Source organism: Microcaecilia unicolor, chromosome 8 (genome assembly GCF_901765095.1).
Source record: "Microcaecilia unicolor chromosome 8, aMicUni1.1, whole genome shotgun sequence".
NCBI lineage: Eukaryota > Metazoa > Chordata > Amphibia > Gymnophiona > Siphonopidae > Microcaecilia > Microcaecilia unicolor.
This window is the reverse complement of record NC_044038.1, coordinates 199,835,250-199,852,729: the sequence shown is the minus strand read 5'-3', so window position 1 is coordinate 199,852,729 and position 17,480 is coordinate 199,835,250. Positions and strand designations below refer to the sequence as shown.

Below are 17,480 nucleotides of genomic sequence, written 5' to 3'. Positions count from 1 at the left end.
CTCCCAGCCTGCGAAGCGCTGCTACTACAGCCAGGCACTTCGTGAACACCCTGGGCACAGAGGCGAGCCCAAAGAGTAGCACACAGTACTGGAAGTGACGTGTGCCCAGACGAAATCGCAGATACTGCCTGTGAGCTGGCAATATCGGGATGTGCGTGTAGGCGTCCTTCAAGTCCAGAGAGCATAGCCAATCGTTTTCCTGAATCATGGGAAGAAGGGTGCCCAAGGAAAGCATCCTGAACTTTTCCTTGACCAGATATTTGTTCAGGGCCCTTAGGTCTAGGATGGGACGCATCCCCCCTGTTTTCTTTTCCACAAGGAAGTACCTGGAATAGAATTCCAGCCCTTCTTGCCCGGATGGCACGGGCTCGACCACATTGGCGCTGAGAAGGGCGGAGAGTTCCTCTGCAAGTACCTGCTTGTGCTGGAAGCTGTAGGACTGAGCTCCCGGTGGGCAATTTGGAGGCTTCGAGGCCAAATTGAGGGCGTACCCTTGCCGGACTATTTGAAGAACCCAACGGTCGGAGGTTATAAGAGGACACCTTTGGTGAAAAACTTTCAACCTCCCCCCGACCGGCAGATCGCCCCGCATGGACACGTTGATGTCGGCTATGCTCTGCTGGAGCCAGTCAAAAGCTCGTCCCCTGCTTTTGCTGGGGAGCCGTGGGGCCTTGCTGAGGCGCACTCTGCTGACGAGAGCGAGCGCGCTGGGGCTTAGCCTGGGCCGCAGGCTGGCGAGAGGGAGAACTGTACCTACGCTTACCAGAAGAGTAGGGAACAGCCCTCCTTCCCCCATAAAAACGTCTACCTGAGGAGGTAGATGCTGAAGGCTGCCGGCGGGAGAATTTGTCGAAAGCGGTATCCCGCTGGTGGAGCTGTTCTACCACCTGTTCGACCTTTTCTCCAAAAATGTTGTCCGCTCGGCAAGGGGAGTCCGCAATCCGCTGCTGGATCCTATTCTCCAGGTCGGAGGCACGCAGCCATGAGAGTCTGCGCATCACCACACCGCGAGCAGCGGCCCTGGATGCAACATCAAAGGTATCATATACCCCTCTGGCCAGGAATTTTCTGCACGCCTTCAGCTGCCTGACCACCTCCTGAAACGGCTTGGCTTGCTCAGAAGGGAGCTTGTCCACCAAGTCCGCCAACTGTCGCACATTGTTCCGCATATGGGTGCTCGTGTAGAGCTGGTAGGACTGAATCTTGGCCACGAGCATAGAGGAATGATAGGCCTTCCTCCCAAAGGAGTCTAAGGTTCTGGAGTCTTTGCCCGGGGGCGCCGAAGCATGCTCTCTAGAATACTTAGCCTTCTTTAGGGCCAGATCCACCACACCAGAGTCGTGAGGCAACTGAGTGCGCATCAGCTCTGGGTCCCCATGGATCCGATACTGGGATTCGATCTTCTTGGGAATGTGGGGATTAGTTAATGGCTTGGTCCAGTTCGCCAGCAATGTCTTTTTTAGGACATGATGCATGGGTACTGTGGACGCTTCCTTAGGTGGAGAAGGATAGTCCAAGAGCTCAAACATCTCAGCCCTGGGCTCATCCTCCACGATCACCGGGAAGGGGATGGCCGTAGACATCTCCCGGACAAAGGCCGCGAAAGACAGACTCTCAGGAGGAGAAAGCTGCCTTTCAGGGGAGGGAGTGGGGTCAGAAGGAAGGCCATCAGACTCCTCGTCAGAGAAATATCTGATGTCCCCCTCCTCCTCCCACGAGGCCTCACCATCGGTATCAGACACAAGTTCACGAACCTGCGTCTGAAACCGTGCCCGACTCGACTCCGTGGAAACACGGCCACGGTGGGAGCGTCGAGAGGTGGACTCCCTCGCCAGCACCGGCGAAGCTCCCTCCACCGACGTCGTCGGGGAGTCTGCCTGGGAGGCGGCCGTAGCCGGTACCGCTACCGGAGACCTCACCTCGGGCAAAGGGCCAGCCGTCGTCTCACCCGATGGTACCAGAGGCGCAAGCACCCCCGGTACCGGAGAAGGGCGCAACAGCTCTCCCAGAATCTCTGGAAGAACGGCCCCAGAGACTCTCATGCAGAGCGGCTGTGGAGAAAGACAGAAGCTGATGCAGGCGTCGAGGTCAGAGTCTGTTCCGGGCGTGGAGGCGGTTCCGGGCTGTCCAAGGGGGAGCGCATCGACACCTCCTGAACAGAGAGTGAGCGGTCCTCCCGGTGCCGATGCCTACTGGGTGCCGACTCTCTCGGTGACCCAGAGCTCTCGGTACCGAGACGGGAAGGAGACCGGTGTAAATGCTTCTTCGACTTCTTCAAGCGAAGCATGTCACCGGAGCTTCCCAGTACCGATGAGGAGGACGTTGAATCCAACCGTCGCTTCCTCGGGGCCGAGGCCGAAGAAGGTCGATCTCGGGAGGGGGGGGGGGGGGGCTGTACCGCAGGAGCCCTCAGGGCAGGAGGAGACCCACCCGAAGGCTCACCGCCACCAGCAGGGGAATGGACAGCCCTCACCTGCACTCCAGACGAAGCACCACTAGAGGAGGTCCAGGTACCACCGACGTCGACGCAGCCTTCCGATGTCTCGGTACCGACGATGCAGGAGGTAGAAGCCTCGATGCAGTCGATGCCGATGCAGAGGTCGAAGACTTCGATGCTGTCGACGTCGATACACTCGACGAGTCCCGTGCTGTTGTCGTCGAAGAGCCCAAGAACAACACGTTCCACTGGGCCAATCTCGCTACCTGAGTCCTCTTTTTCAAAAGAGCACAAAGACTACAGGCCTGCGGGCGGTGCCCAGCCCCCAGACACTGAAGACACGAAGCATGCCTATCAGTGAGTGAGATTACCCAGGCGCACTGGGTGCACTTCTTGAAGCCGCTGGAAGACTTCGATGACATGGGCGGAAAAATCACGCCGGCGAAATCAAAATTTGCGATGACAACGAAAGGCACCAAAAGGAAAGGAGAAAAAAACCCGTACCGAGGCCAAATAGGCCGGTCCCGAAAGCGAAAGGAAATTTACGCGGGGAAAAAGTTGGAAACACGGGAAAGGGGTAAAGTCCTGATCGGTCTCTTTTTTTTTTTTTTAAAAGCGAAAATCGCGAAAAGACGCACGAGGTCAACTTGAGGGGCACGAAACGGCGACAAAACACGACCGTCCCGAGCGCGGACAAAAGAAGTCTGACTAACACGAGCCGGTTCGGGCGGGAAGACGGTCGCGCATGCGCGGTGCGCATGGGCATGCGAGGGCTAGCAAAGGCCTTTGCTAGTGAAGATTCCGATTGGAGGGGCTGCCGTGGACGTCACCCATCAGTGAGAACAAGCAGCCTGCTTGTCCTCGGAGAATGGTTAGCATATCTGGGTTTAAAAAAAGGTTTGGACAAGTTCCTGGAGGAAACGTCCATAGTCTGTTATTGAGATGGACATGGGGAAGCCACACTGCTTGCCCCGGGATTGGCAGCATAGAATGTTGCTACTAATTGGGTTTCTGCTAGGTACTTGTGACCTAGATTAGCCACTGTTGGAAAAAGGATACTGGGCTAGATGGGCCATTGGTTTGACCCAGTGTGACTATTTTTATGTTAAGTGTGATTAGGTCTTGCCTATCAATTATGGAGTTCCTAAAAAAAATTATGTTTTAGTTCATTATTTTTATATTTATTTTTGTATAAGATTGTAAATCAGTTTGGTCTCAAGTTAAATGGTATATTTATCCCATTTGCCAACTTTTCAACATCTGCCCTCCGAATCATTATCCATTCTTTAATCATATCTAGTTTCGATTACTTTAACACACTTCTCTCCAAGGTATTAGGACACGGGATATTTGACACTTACAACTCATCCAAAACTCAGCTTTATGTTTGCTAACGAGCTCACAGAAATTTGTCCATATTATACCACTCTTCCGTAATTACCTTTAAGGTTATTCACTCAAGCCATCCTCCCTAACTTTTCCATTTATTAATCCCTTACGTACCCTCATTCCTCCAACCTGAATCTTTTAGTAATCCCTTCCCTTAGGCACTTTTGCTTCGACAATATTTGATCAAAAAATCTTCAGTGTAAGTGGACACACGTTTTGGAATGCAAAACCATTGCACCTTTGCTTAGAACATACCCTTGAATGATTCAAAGTTGGGTTAAAAACATTTTATTTAGAGATACAGTTGGACTACAGCATGCCTAGTTCCAGGCCCTTCTTAGCAATCTGATCATGTGGACGCTGTAGGGAGACTCTGTGCAATAAGTATCCGCTTCCTTCTACCCCCTTCTAGTTTCTCTGTCCTGTCATTTGTTAGTTCCTTTTCCTTAATGTTTGATGTTAATTATTTTATTTTTATTATTTGATTGTAAACAATTCAGACACTATTTACTCATGAAGTGGTTATCAAAATAAACAAACTTGAAACTTTGTCTCTACCACCTCCACCAGGAGACCATTACCACCCTTTTCATGAATATGTATTTCCTTAAGTTACTCCTAAGTCTGTTCCCTTTCACCTTCATCCTATGCCCCCTCATTCCAGAGCTTCCTTTCAATTGAACGAGACTCTCCTCCTGTTTATTTATTCATGGAGGGATTTAAACATCTCTATCATATCTCCCAAAGTATACATATTGAGATCCTTAAGTACGACCCATACACTTTATAATGAAGACCACTGACCATTTTAGTAGCTGCTCTCTAAACCGACTTCATCCTGTATATATCTCTTTGAAGGTGCAGTCTCCATAACTGTACACAATACTGTAAATAACTCAGACTTATACAGAGATATTTACACTTTCTTTTAACTGCTAGCCATCGCTCTTCCCTATGCACCCAAGCATCCTTTTGGTTTTTACAGTCACATTTTCTACCTGTTTGGCGACCTTAAGATCATCACATATGATAACACCCAAGTCCCGCTCCCTTCTTTATGCACAGAAGTATTCCTCCTCCCCAAACTGTACTGTTCTCTTGGGTTTTTACAGCCCAAATGCACGACCCTGCATTTTTTAAGCATTAAATCTTAGCTACCAAAATTCCGGACTTCAAACTTCACTAGGTCCTTCCTCATGTTATCTACACTCTCAGGGGTGTCCACCCTACTGCAGATTTTGGAATCAACCACAAAGAGGCAAACTTACCAGACAGCCCTTTGGCAATATCACTTACAAAAATGTTTAAAAGAATTGAACCAAGAATTGAACCAAGAACTGAACCTTACGGAATAACACTGGTAACATCCCTTTACTGAGAGTAAACTCCATCTACAATTATCTTTGTTGCCTTCCACTCAACCACTTTTGAATCCAAAACTGAGTTTAATTAAACTAGCCTTTAATTTCCAACCTCCTCCTTACTTCTGCTTTTGTAGAGAAGGACCACATCTGTCCTTTTCCAGTCCTCCAGTACTACGTCCGACTCTAAATAAGCACTGAAAAGGGGAAGGGGAAATGGGGACTTGATATACCACCTTTCTGTTGTTTTTGCAACTACATTCAAAGCGGTTTACATAGCATATAAAGGTACTTATTTGTACCTTGGGCAATAGAAGGTTAAATGACTTGCCCAGAGTCACAAGGAGCTGCAGTGGGAATCAAACCCAGCTCTCCCAAGATCAGAGTCTGCTGCACTAACCACTAGGCTAGACAGTGGAGCCATAGAACTTCCTTAAGTTCTTTCGACACACTTGAATATATCCCATCCAGTCCCATCAGTTTGTCTAACTTCAGTTTAGCTAGCTCCTCATAAAATCTTCCGAAAATCATTCAAGATCTAACACACTTTCATTCTATCTGTTTGCTTTCTGTGGTCCTACTCCTAGCTCTTTGTCTTTGAACACAGAAAAGAAATACTTAACATATTTGCTTTATTCTTATCAACTTCTACATATTCCTCCCATTTCAACTTCCATTGAGATTTAAAAAAAATGGGAGTTGTCCCAAGATATGAACCAAAGCTATGTCCTGTTTAGCAATTATGCTTTATATATTTCTTTAGAAATTTTGTCTCCAACGCAGGCACCTTCAGTGCTGAAATAGCGGGAAACAAATTGCCAAATTACATAGTAAAATAGTAGATGATGGCAGAAAAAGACCTGCACGGTCAATCCAGTCTGCCCAACAAGATGAACTCATGTGTATACCTTACCTTGATTTGTACCTGTCTTTTTCAGGGCACAGACCGTATAAGTCTGCCCAGCACTATCCCCTCCTCCCAACCACCAGCCCTGGCACAGACCGTATAAGTCTGCCCAGCACTATTCCCCGCCTCCCAACCACCAGTCCCGCCTCCCACAACCGGAACTGGCACAGACCGTATAAGTCTGCCCACCACTATCTTCGCCTCCCAACCACCAACCCCTCTTCCCCCCACCGGCTCCGCCACCCAATTTCGGCTAAGCTTCTGAGGATCCATTCCTTCTACACAGGATTCCTTTATGTATATATATCCCACGCATGTTTGAATTCCGTTACCGTTTTCACCTCCACCACCTCCCGCTCTTAAGCTACAGCCTATTAGCACTTTTATAAACTAAAGAAGGCATGGCTATGGCAACAAGCATTTGGTCTCGGCTAGGTGCTTGGTGATAGGAACCTACAGATTATGAGGCGTTGTAATTTCTGGTGTGGTATGGAGTTGCTGGGGATTTGAGAAATGTTTTTAGGGGTAGAGTTTATATTTTGTATTGAATTATATATTAATATCATAATATGCTGTTTGTATTATGGCTTATTACTTAATCTCCTGCTTTACTGTTGTAAGTCACCTTGAGCACCTTTAAAAAGAAACAGGATGGAATTGATCCAGAGGGCAGCTACTAAAATGATCAGTGGTCTTCATCATAAAGCATATGGGGACAGACAAAGATCTCAATATGTATACTTGGAAGAAAGATGGGAGAGGGAAGATATGACAGAAATGTTTAAATACCTCTGTGGCATAAAAGCACAGAAGTCACTCTCAACTGAAAGGTGGCTCAGAAAGGGTGGGAAATTTGTGGAAAGGACTCCCAGTGGAGGTGATTTGAATTGAAGGAGAAATTATGTCTTACCTAATAATTTTATTTTCTTTAGTCAGCAACACTGTTATCCATTATTACCAGCAGGTGGAGGTAGAGAAAACTACATTCTACTACTAATAATTTCTATAGCGCTACTAGACATATGCAGCACTGTACACTCGAACACGAAGAGACAGTCCCTGCCTGACAGTTATTACAGTTTAATCAGGACAAATAAGCAAATAAGGGAATTACTTAAGGTGGGAATGATGAAACATACATAGGTAATGAAACAAGTGAATAGGTATTAGGAGTTTATTTATTTATTTAGATTTTGCTCACACCTTTTTCAGTAGTAGCACAAGGTGAGTTACATTCAGGTACTCTGGATATTTCTCTGTCTCAGGAGGGCTCACAATCTAAGTTTGTACCTGAGGCAATGGAAGGTTACGTGACTTGCCCAAGATGACAAGGAGCAGCAGTGGGAGTTGAACTGGCCACCTCTGGATTGCAAGATCAGTGCTGTAACCACTAGGCCACTCCTCCACTCCACAGAGTTAAAAGCAGTACCAAAAAGTTGGGCTTTTAGCCTAGATTTGGAAGACAAAAACAGATGGAGATTTTCATACTGGCTCAGGAAGTCTATTCCGGGTGTATGGTGCAGCAAGATAAAAAGAACGGAGTCTGGAGTTAGCAGTGGAGGAGAAGAGTACAGATAAGAGAGATTTACCCAACGAATGGAGCTCCCAGGGAGGTGTAGGGAGAGACAGGAGAGAAGAGGTACTGAGAAGCTGCACAGTGAATGCACTATTAAGAGGAGTTTGAACTGTATGCGGAAACGGATAGGGAGCCAATGAAGTGACGAGGAGAGGGCTAATATGAGCAAAATGACACTAGTGGAATGTAAGTCATACAGCAGAATATTGAACAGATTGAAGGAGAGAGAGAGATGACTTAGTAGGAGACCTGTGAGAAGCAAGTTGCAATAGTCTAAGCAAGACTCTTGTGGATAAGGGTTTTTCTTTTGTTTTTAAGGTCTTCCATGGGCGGAACTTCAGAACAGCACTGACTAAAGAAAAACAAATTATTAATTAAACCAATTTCTCCTTTCTTAGCGTAAGCTCCACTGTTCTGAACCAATAGGATAAACCGAAACAGATCTATTTGGCAAAAGGAAGACAAGCTGCCCCACCCCAGAATGACGACTCTGCCATAGTCCAACTGGACCCTGGCCAGCATGTCCAATCTGTAGTGCTTAGCAAAACAATGAAGCGATGATAAAGTTGCCACCCTGCAGATATCCTCAAGAGATACCGCTTGGGCCTCCACTCACAAAGTGGCCTGAGACCTAGTAGTGTGGGCTTAGAGCCCCTAAGGCAACAGACTATTCTTGCCAATGTAAGCGGACTCCACTTTAAAATGGAGGTCTTCAAGGCCACCTGGCCCTTTCTGAGGGCCATGGAAAGGTACAAAGAGGTGATCCGGGAACCTGAGCAGCATCTTCTAGACATCCGTGAAGCCTCTGACCCTCTGGCGACAATCCCTGCACCGCAAAGGAGGGTGAACAAACCTCCTGATTCACATGGAACAGGGACATCACCTTGGAAGAAAGAACACGGAATCCTCACATGACAAGGCCTACAATTCTGAAACCCTTCTAGCAGAGGTGATGACCACCAAAAATACCACCTTGAGGGTAAGATTCGTGATGGAAGCCAAGCGCAAGGGCTCGAATGCAGCCTCGGACAGTGCCCAGAGGACCAGACTAAGGTCCCAAGAAGGAAAGGAAGACAAGGAGGACAAAAAGGGGGTGCAGATGCGCCACCCCCTTCAGAAATCAAGCTACCTCTCTATGCAAAACCAGAGAGATACCCTTCACCTTCCCCTGAAAGCTGGACAACACAGTCACCTGGACCCTCAAAGAGCTCAAGGCCAGCCCCTGCTCTAGGCCTTGATACTACTACTACTACTACATATTTCTATAGTGCTACAAGGCATACGCAGTGCTGTACTGCTGCAGATAAACCAGGATCATCAGGAACCTGAGCCCTCCAGGGAGACAGGGACTTTTGCCTGCTCCAGGACATAAACACATGCAAGATCCTGACAGAAGCCAGAGACATAGAAGACTTCCTGGAGCGAAGCAACACTGAAGCTAATGCGGGGGGAAACCCACACTTCTCTGACCGTCGCCTCTCAAAGGATATACCGAATACCAAAAGGAATCTGGATCTTCCACCTCCACTAGCCCTTGCTGGAGCAGACCCAGACCCTTGGGCAGCGTTAGTGGGTCTTTCACCAGCAGAAGCCGGAGCACCACATACCGACGTCAGTGAGGCCAATCTGATTCCATGAGCAAGACCAGATGAAGAGGACGCGCAATTCTGAGCAACAAGCGGCCAATGAAAGGCCATGGAGGGCAGATATAGAGAGGCTTCAATACCAGCCAAGGTTGTACCAGGGCATCTAACCCCTGAGAGGCCAGATACTTCCAGTGTCTGAAAAGGCACTCAGTCTTTGCATTGGCTCTGGATATCATCAAGTTGAATTGGAGGCGGCCCCCAGCAGTCCATAATGAGCTGGAAGTCCTAAAGCCCCAGCTCCCATTCTCCCAGATCCAGAAGAGAGCGACTGAGAAAGTCCGCCTGCACATTGTCATTTCCCGCAATATGGACCACTGAGAAAGCCTGTGAATGTGTCTTCACCCATCGACTTGCCGCCTCCAGAGTCGCCAGTCCCCTGGTTCAGCCCTGCTTGTCAATATACGCCAACGCTGTGGCACTGTCCATCACTATGATCGTTTTCCCTTCCAAGAGCAGCTGAAATTTCTGCAGAGCCAGACAGACCCACCTGGGTCCCCAAGCAGTTGATGGACCAGGACGTACCCTGGCTTAAACATATGCCCTGTGCCACACGCCCAAGATAGTGAGCTCCCCAATCAAGTAGACTCACATCCGTGGTGACCAGAACCCACTGAGGAAGATCCACAGGGACACCCCCCCCAAAAAAAAAAAAAAAAAGGTTCACAGGACTGTCCCACCAGGCCAGACTGACTGAATTCCTGAGAGGAAGGTGCCCACCAGGACAAGGCCCACTGTAGAGGGTGAATGTGAACCCTCAACTATGGCACCAGCTCCAGAATCACAGCCACGAAGCCCAGGATCTGCAAATATTCTAAGACTGTGTGTTATGAAAGCGCGCACAACCAGCACCTGTGTGTCCTCAGCTTCTCTACTCGCTCTTCTGAAAAGAAAACCATCCCTCAAGCTCATGACGAAGCGGACTCCCAGGTACTCTAGAACCTGAGAGAGTGAGGTGGCTCTTGGATCAATTCACAACCCAGCCCAAAGACTCCTAGAGAAATGACCTGAGCAGTGGCCTGACTGACCACAGCCACTTAATCTGCTCGAATCAGTCAGCTGTCCAGGTACAGGAGGACCCAAAACCCCCTGGCGCCAAAGATGTGCAGCCAGCACCACCATTACTTTGGAGTATGTGAGCGGTGCCATAGCTAGGCAAAAAGGCAAGGCCTGAAATCGAAAGTACTGCCCCAGAACACTGATACCTCCTGTGATGAATCACAATGGGAATAGGGAGATAAGCTTCCGCGAGGTCTAGGGAAGTAGGGGGAAAACCCCTCCCCCCTGGCCGCACTGACATGATGACCGAGCACAGAGCCTCCACCTGAAAGTGCTGGACTGAGGCAAGCAAGCGTTAACCCCTTCAAGGTCCAAGATGGGCCGGAAGGAGCCACCTTTCTTCGGGACCATGAAATAGACAGCATACCAATCCAGGCCATGCTTTGCTGGTGAAACAGTTTCCACCACCCCCATATCACAGAGATGCTGAAGGGTAATAGCCTGGTGTTTTAGAGCCGAGACGCAGGAAAATGTCAGAAACATGTCCAGAACTAGACAGGCGAACGCCATGGAATACTTCCTCTCGACCACCTACAGAACCCACTGGTCTGAGGAGATGAGGACCCACTTGTTGCATAAGAGAGACAGTTCGACTCCCACCAGAAATGAGACACTGGTGCACCCTCATTGGGGCCTCAAAAGGACCCTATCTGAAGGATCTACTCTGCCCTAGGCTAAAGGACGCTGAGCAGACCTGAAGTGGCCCATCCCCTTGAGAGAGAGGATCGCTGCACACCCTTGCCATAGCTCAGGGAGACAAGAGTGCCACACCTCCCTTCTTCAAGTCATCACCAAACAGCGAGCGCTCCCTAAAAGGCAGCCGACTCCAAAGCTTCCTGGAAGCCAAATCTGTACCTAGTGATGAAGCCATAATCAATGGCAACCTCTGACAACTCCCTTCTGAATAGACTCACCCACCGCTTGCTACAGTCTGTCTGTCCCCTGGGCAGGCAGGCAGTACTGTTGCACTGCAGTCCAAGGGCTCACTCATCCTGAAAAGTGACAGCAAGCCAAGCCAATTGATTTTTTTTTTCTTAAATATGCTGCCGAAGCAAATACTTATGGAAAGCCTGGGAGCTGCACGGGGAGAATACACCCAAATACATGGCACTGCAGTCCAAGGGCTCGCTCATCCTGAAACTAACCAGCTAGCCAAGCCAATTGATTTTTTCTTCTTAAACATGCTGCCGAAGCAAATACTTATGGAAAGTCTGGGAGCTGCAGGGGGAGAATACACCCAAATATGGGACAACGGGGTGGGGGGATGGGGACCTGTACACAGTGCCAACTAAGAAGTGCGACTGGGGGCTTTGGAGCCAAGCTCCAAGCTCAAATCAGGTACAATCCTGAGACTGTGACTTGGGAGTGGTTGTCAGGCTTGACCACTGTGTGGCCATAGCCAGCAGAGCGGAGAGTTAGGCCACAGACAAGTGGCACAATCTACCACTACTGAACGAAGAGAAAAACACTGGATTGTTCCAGAGAGCACCTTAGCTTATGCTGGTGATGTCACTGGCAGAATTCAGTTTTCTCTACCTCCACCTGCTGATAGAAGGGACTGGTTCAGAACAGTGCCTCTGACGCTAATAAAGACTATCTGAATTCAAGCAACCTTGGGACAAAGTACATAGAATCTCTAAGATGAAGTGATAGTAGATGGCATAGATGGGGAGACTGTATAGGTCATATGGCCTTTATCTGCCCTCATTTTTCTATGAACAGATTTATAGAGTCTAAGGATTGTTTAGATTGATTGCACGTGAATCAAGTTGGAATTGAATCTATTTAGAGTGATTGTGAATGGTGTTTTTATTAGATAAGTGCATTTGGATTTTAACTTGTACTATTTGGGATTACCGTTACCAGGCTGTGAAGTATTTCACTGACGTTTTTAATGGACATTTTGAGTTTTCACAATAAATGAATATGACTATGTTATGATGGTATATGGATTATAAGACCAATACTGAATGGGTTTAGATATGATATGTAGTTGTATACATAAATATATAAAAGACAGTCCAGTCCCTGCTCTGTGTGTTAGTGGGAAAGGGGAGCCTTCTTGCAAGTCTTTTATGACAGTGCAGGATTTCATTTTTGGGGGTTTTTTTTTTAAAGAAATCACAACCTTTTTGGAACTTCCAGAGGCTGCTTCAATAAATAACTGCTTACCGGTAAAGAGAAAGCAGAATTGGTTTTTTTTTTTTGTGGAGTGGTCCGAGTAAAGTGTCTTTTCTCTGTAGCAGTGTGCCATGATCTTTTGAGCCTGCTGGTAAGTCAGTTTTTACCTCCATTTAACATGAGCATATGACTTTCCTAGAGTTTTGCTACTATGAAAAAGAGGTACCTCCATTAGCCCAGGTTGGTATACATCAGTTCCAGTGACGGAGCTTCCATTGCCAACCTCTACTCCAGTCCGATAGTAGACATCTGCAGGTAACCAACTTAGCAATCTGTTCACACCTTTACGAAACACTATTCTTGGATGTTGCAGCTCAACAAAGTGCCCTGGGTAAGCCTGTCTTGCAGGATTTGTGCACCTAGCCAAGTTGAAATAGTATCTCCCTTCTGTAACTTTCACTGTTTGCCAACTCGTTCATAGTAAACTAAGTGTTCCTCTATGCTGTATACTATGGATATATGTCATAACCTCTTTAGTTACCTGCCCATTCATATCCTTATATTCTACTAGGCTACTCTTAACTTGGTAATCTCCCAGAAATCTGCCCATAACTCTTCCACTTCCACCTATAGCATGGGCTCTCTGTGGACAGTAGGGGAAATACAGCCATACTCACTCACCTTCCCTCCCCTCTAGAACAAAACAGGGTGCTCAGCTTTATGCAACCTCAAAAAGGAGAGGGAAGCAGTACTGGACACAGGAACCCTCGTGCATGCAAGTCCTTCGAGTATGCTTCAGCTAGGAGAGAATATTCTGACACAGGCACTGTCAGGTGACATCACCCAGAAGTGTCACTACGCTCCCTCCCCCTACCCACCCATTCCTGCTGTCCAGTGAGAACCTCTGTTACAGGTAGTTAACTTCACTACTATTAAACATTTATATAACATTATAGGGCATATGCATTCTTGTAGAGAGGCACAAGGGACAGCCCCTGCTCTGTGTAGTTCTTTCTAAGCATTTACTAGCTGTGAGCAGGTAAAAGTGCACACACTATTATAGGCATGGAGAAGTGCATGAAGTGTTCCCACAGTACACATGCTTCTATTTTATAGGGGAAAATGCCTGCTATGTAACAGAATGGCTACTTTCAGCTGCTGAGAAAATGAGGTTTCTATAGCAGGGGAGTCAAATATCACCCATCCCCCAAACAATATTTTTGATTGACTGCCACTAAAGAAATGGCATCAAACAATTCAGAAACAAATATATTTAAGTTACAATTTTCATTACAGAAGTTCATTCTCTGCATTACTGAGAAGTAATAATGGCATGGGGAGAGCAATAATCAAATTTCTTTCCTTTGGTAACTGTCTTTCCCACCTTGTACATGTCTCACAAGTGTACTTTTACCCACAGGGTTGAATAGGCTTTCCTGGGATGGGGATAGGGTTGGTGAAGGGTAGAATATGTAGAATTTTGAATAAATCTACAAATGCCTTTACCTAAAAAAATGGCACCTGAACGAAAAACTTTGTATAGATACATTTCCTTAAACAATAATTTAAGAAAACTACCTGTGTAGTTTTGCTTCAAGTTTCTACAGGTAATTTGTTCAACTGTGTTTTTCCAGTAGGAAATATCCTTAATACCTTAATAGAGACATCTAACAGGCAGCACCAAGGTGGTGTTTTTTTTTTTTTTTTTGGGGGGGGGGGGGGGGTAGTTGTGGTTGTTCCTTCTTCTAATGTACCTGTTATTATGAGGCTGTTGGCAGATGCAATACAGAGCATTAGGGTCATATACTTCACATTCAGGTTTACTTTTTGTTGCCTTTTCATCCTTATTCCTTCTCGATTCTGAGGGTATTTGGAATTCTTGCTTCACTTGAATGTTTTCAGAACATTCCTGCAACGACACTGTCTGACTTGCAGTTCGAGTGCACATTTCACTCTCACGACCTGTGGATAAGGGTAGCTCAGCCTTAATCAGTTGTCTAGCATGTACTACCATAGTTTCCGCAGTCATTTCTTCTATGTGACGTTTCCGGAGCCTATTTTGTAGCTCTTTCAAAGTCAGTCCATCACTATCAGAACTATCATCATCTTCCTCTTTGAAAGACTCCTTTTCTTCTTTGCCATCTACCTGAATTGGCTCCTCCTTCACATCGCCTGAATCATACCTTTGACTATCTAATTTAGTTTCACATGAACTCTCCACACTGCCCTCAGAAGCAGTCTCGACATCTGTTACTGGACAGGATGTTGGCTCAGAGGCATCTTCCAGGACTGCTGGGGCACTCTTTCGCCCTCGGTTCCGCCTAACAGTAGTCAGGAACTCTTCTACCCTTTCAGTGCGCTTGGGCTGCCTGCCACTTCGTCGAAGAGATGGGCGCAGCTGCTGTGGAAGCTCATGCTGCTGTTCAAGAGTCTCACTTTCAGCATCTCCTGCACCTTCTCGTTTGGCAATGGTGGTCCTTCGAAACCCCCATGTCTTTCTAAATTCTTTACTTGTAGGTTTCACAGCCTTAAGGGCATCCTCATTGTTTTGGTCACCTTTATCATCCAGAACAGATGCTAGTCAAAGAGAGGGAAAATAAAAAAAAAATGTAAGTTAAAAATTCTGCAAAAAAATAAATAAATAAATAAATAAATAAATAAATAAAAGTTTACATAATCAAAATATCACCTGTCTATTAAAAGAGAGCTTTTTACCAATACAAAAAATATCCTCTGCAAAGACATACAAATTTCAAACCTAACACCCCAAATATCTAGGGCTGCAGGTCAATTAAAATGTTTAATCGTGATTAATCGCACAATTAAAGGGGTTCTATTTATTTATTTCCCACTGTGGCTCCTAGTGAGTCTGGGCAACTAACAACCCCCCCCCCCCCCCCCAAATGCCCCAGGTACAAAATAACTACCTGTATATAACATCTAGACCGCTTTGATTGTAACCACAGAAAGGTGATATATCAAATCTCATTCCCCTCCCACTGCCTAAAGAATCTCCCTCCCTCCCCATATCCAACATTTCTTCCTTCCCTCTCCTCTTTTCCCAAATCCATTTGCTGTTTCCTGGGGTCCATTCTCTCTCTTCCCTTCCTTCCTCCCTCCCTCCCATTGTCCAGCACCTCTCCCTCCCTCCCATCCATCTCCATGAGAAGCAACACAAGCTTGGTGGTGAGAAGCACAAGCTATTCTCATGGCTGCTGGTACTCACTGCCTTGGTCACAGCTTCCATCAGTGGCCCCTCCAGTTCTGCTCAAGGGTCTGCAGCTCTCTCTTCCCCCCCCCCCCCCCCCCACCCGGGGTTCACATCTCACTCTCTTCTCAATCCCCTCTGCTAGTCTACCATAAAGGTGGTCTTCTGTTGGTCCCTGGAAGTAGCAGTATTGCACATATGATGCCAGTGGCCTTCCCCAAAACTTTCCTTCCTGTCTGTCCTGCCTCCCTCTTGACATCACTTCTTTTTTTCTGCATGGGTGGGAAGGGTCAGAGGGAAAGCTTTGGACCAGGCTGCGGGGGGGGGGGGGGGGGGGGGATGGGGGGGAGAGAGAGACGTTGGATTGCGTCAAGAACAGGGGTTGGTAATGGATGAGATGTTTGAAGACAGGAGACGCCACTATTAAATTAATTTTTAATCTCAATTAGGGTCTTGCTGGGATTAATGTGTTAATCGTGGAGTTAGCTGCGATTAAAATGCAGCGCTACACTTAACCTGTGCAGAAATATTTAAATATTTCTGGATGTAAAGTGAGCTATTTCTAAATTTCTATTAGGTATATGATTTTGACCTAGAACACTCAATTTTCTCAACACCACCACTTTTGGCTGGTTTTCCATTATATTCTTCAAAATATGGAATCTATTCATACCTGTTATTTCCTTTCCTTGAGTCTTCCTAGAAGAGTCCAGACAAGTGGTTGTGTCCCTCTATCAGCAAAGGGAGAAAGAGATATTGAACTCTTCCAGTCACGTCACTGATATAAAAAGCGTTGGTGAAACCTGGAACTGTTCAGTATGCTACTGTCAACCATACCACATATGAACTTTGAACCCCATAGAAGCACTGCAGCATATACTAGCAAATTACAACCCTGAATTCTGGGGTCATGTATTTGACATACTACCTTTCTGTGGTACAACCAAAGCGGTTTACATATTATGTACAGGTACTTTTTCTATCCCTAGTGGGCTCACAATCAAAACCATCTGACATGAAATGCAGAGAGAGAGCACGAAAGCCCAAAAGATATCCCTAACTCTGTAGTCTTCCAAGGCGGGCCCTGAACTGGTCTAGCAGGACTCAAGGAAAGGAAATTAAACAGATTTCTCTTTCCTTATCGTCCTGGTAGACCAGTCCAGATCAACTGGTTGTGCAAAAGTAATACCTTGCTGGGAGGGAGAAGACAAGGCCCCATGAATCACTGCTCTGCCAAAGGCCACACAGCTCCTAGGTAGAATATTAATCTTGTAGTACTTCACAAAGGTGTGCAGACAGGACCACTTTACGGCAATGTAAATGTCTTCTGGAGTGACTACCCTAGCCTCCACCCATGAAGTTGCCAGAGCCCAAGTGGAATACACACCTGCAGTCCAGCATGAGGGCAACTTCTGATGGATATGTAAGCCACCTCCACAGCACACTATGGAGAATATAGTGGCTGTCTGCCCTTTGGACAGGCCCTGGAATAAAACTAAAAGCTATTTGACATTCGAAAGGAGTTGGTAGCTTCCAGCAACCTCCTGCAGAAGTTCGCCTTACAGAACTTCTGCAAAGATTCCGAATCCACCTGAACCAAAAATGTCAAAAGACAAGACCACTTTGGGCAAAAAGGGAGGCACAGTGCAAAGAGACAGCATAATCTGAAACGGACAAGTAAGGATCTCTAAAAGGCAGAGACTGCAACTCAGGCACCTGTCAGGCTGAAAAAAATAGCTACCAGAAAAACCACCTTCAGGATAAAATTCTTCAGGAAGG

The 17,480-nt window shown here is 46.8% G+C and overlaps 1 protein-coding gene across 5 annotated transcripts in view; it reads right to left on the bottom strand.

Moving 5' to 3' along the window:
- DIDO1 (death inducer-obliterator 1) overlaps window positions 1-17,480 on the bottom strand; it is a 366,889-nt gene that overhangs the window by 202,469 nt on the left and 146,940 nt on the right. For 4 of the 5 annotated variants that reach the window (XM_030213636.1, XM_030213635.1, XM_030213637.1 and 1 more), the window contains one exon: window positions 14,248-15,070. The exons of the other annotated variant lie outside the window; for it this stretch is intronic. In XM_030213636.1, coding sequence (XP_030069496.1) covers window positions 14,248-15,070 — 823 coding nt within the window. The remainder of the gene's footprint in view (window positions 1-14,247; window positions 15,071-17,480) is intronic. 5 annotated transcript variants of the gene reach the window in all.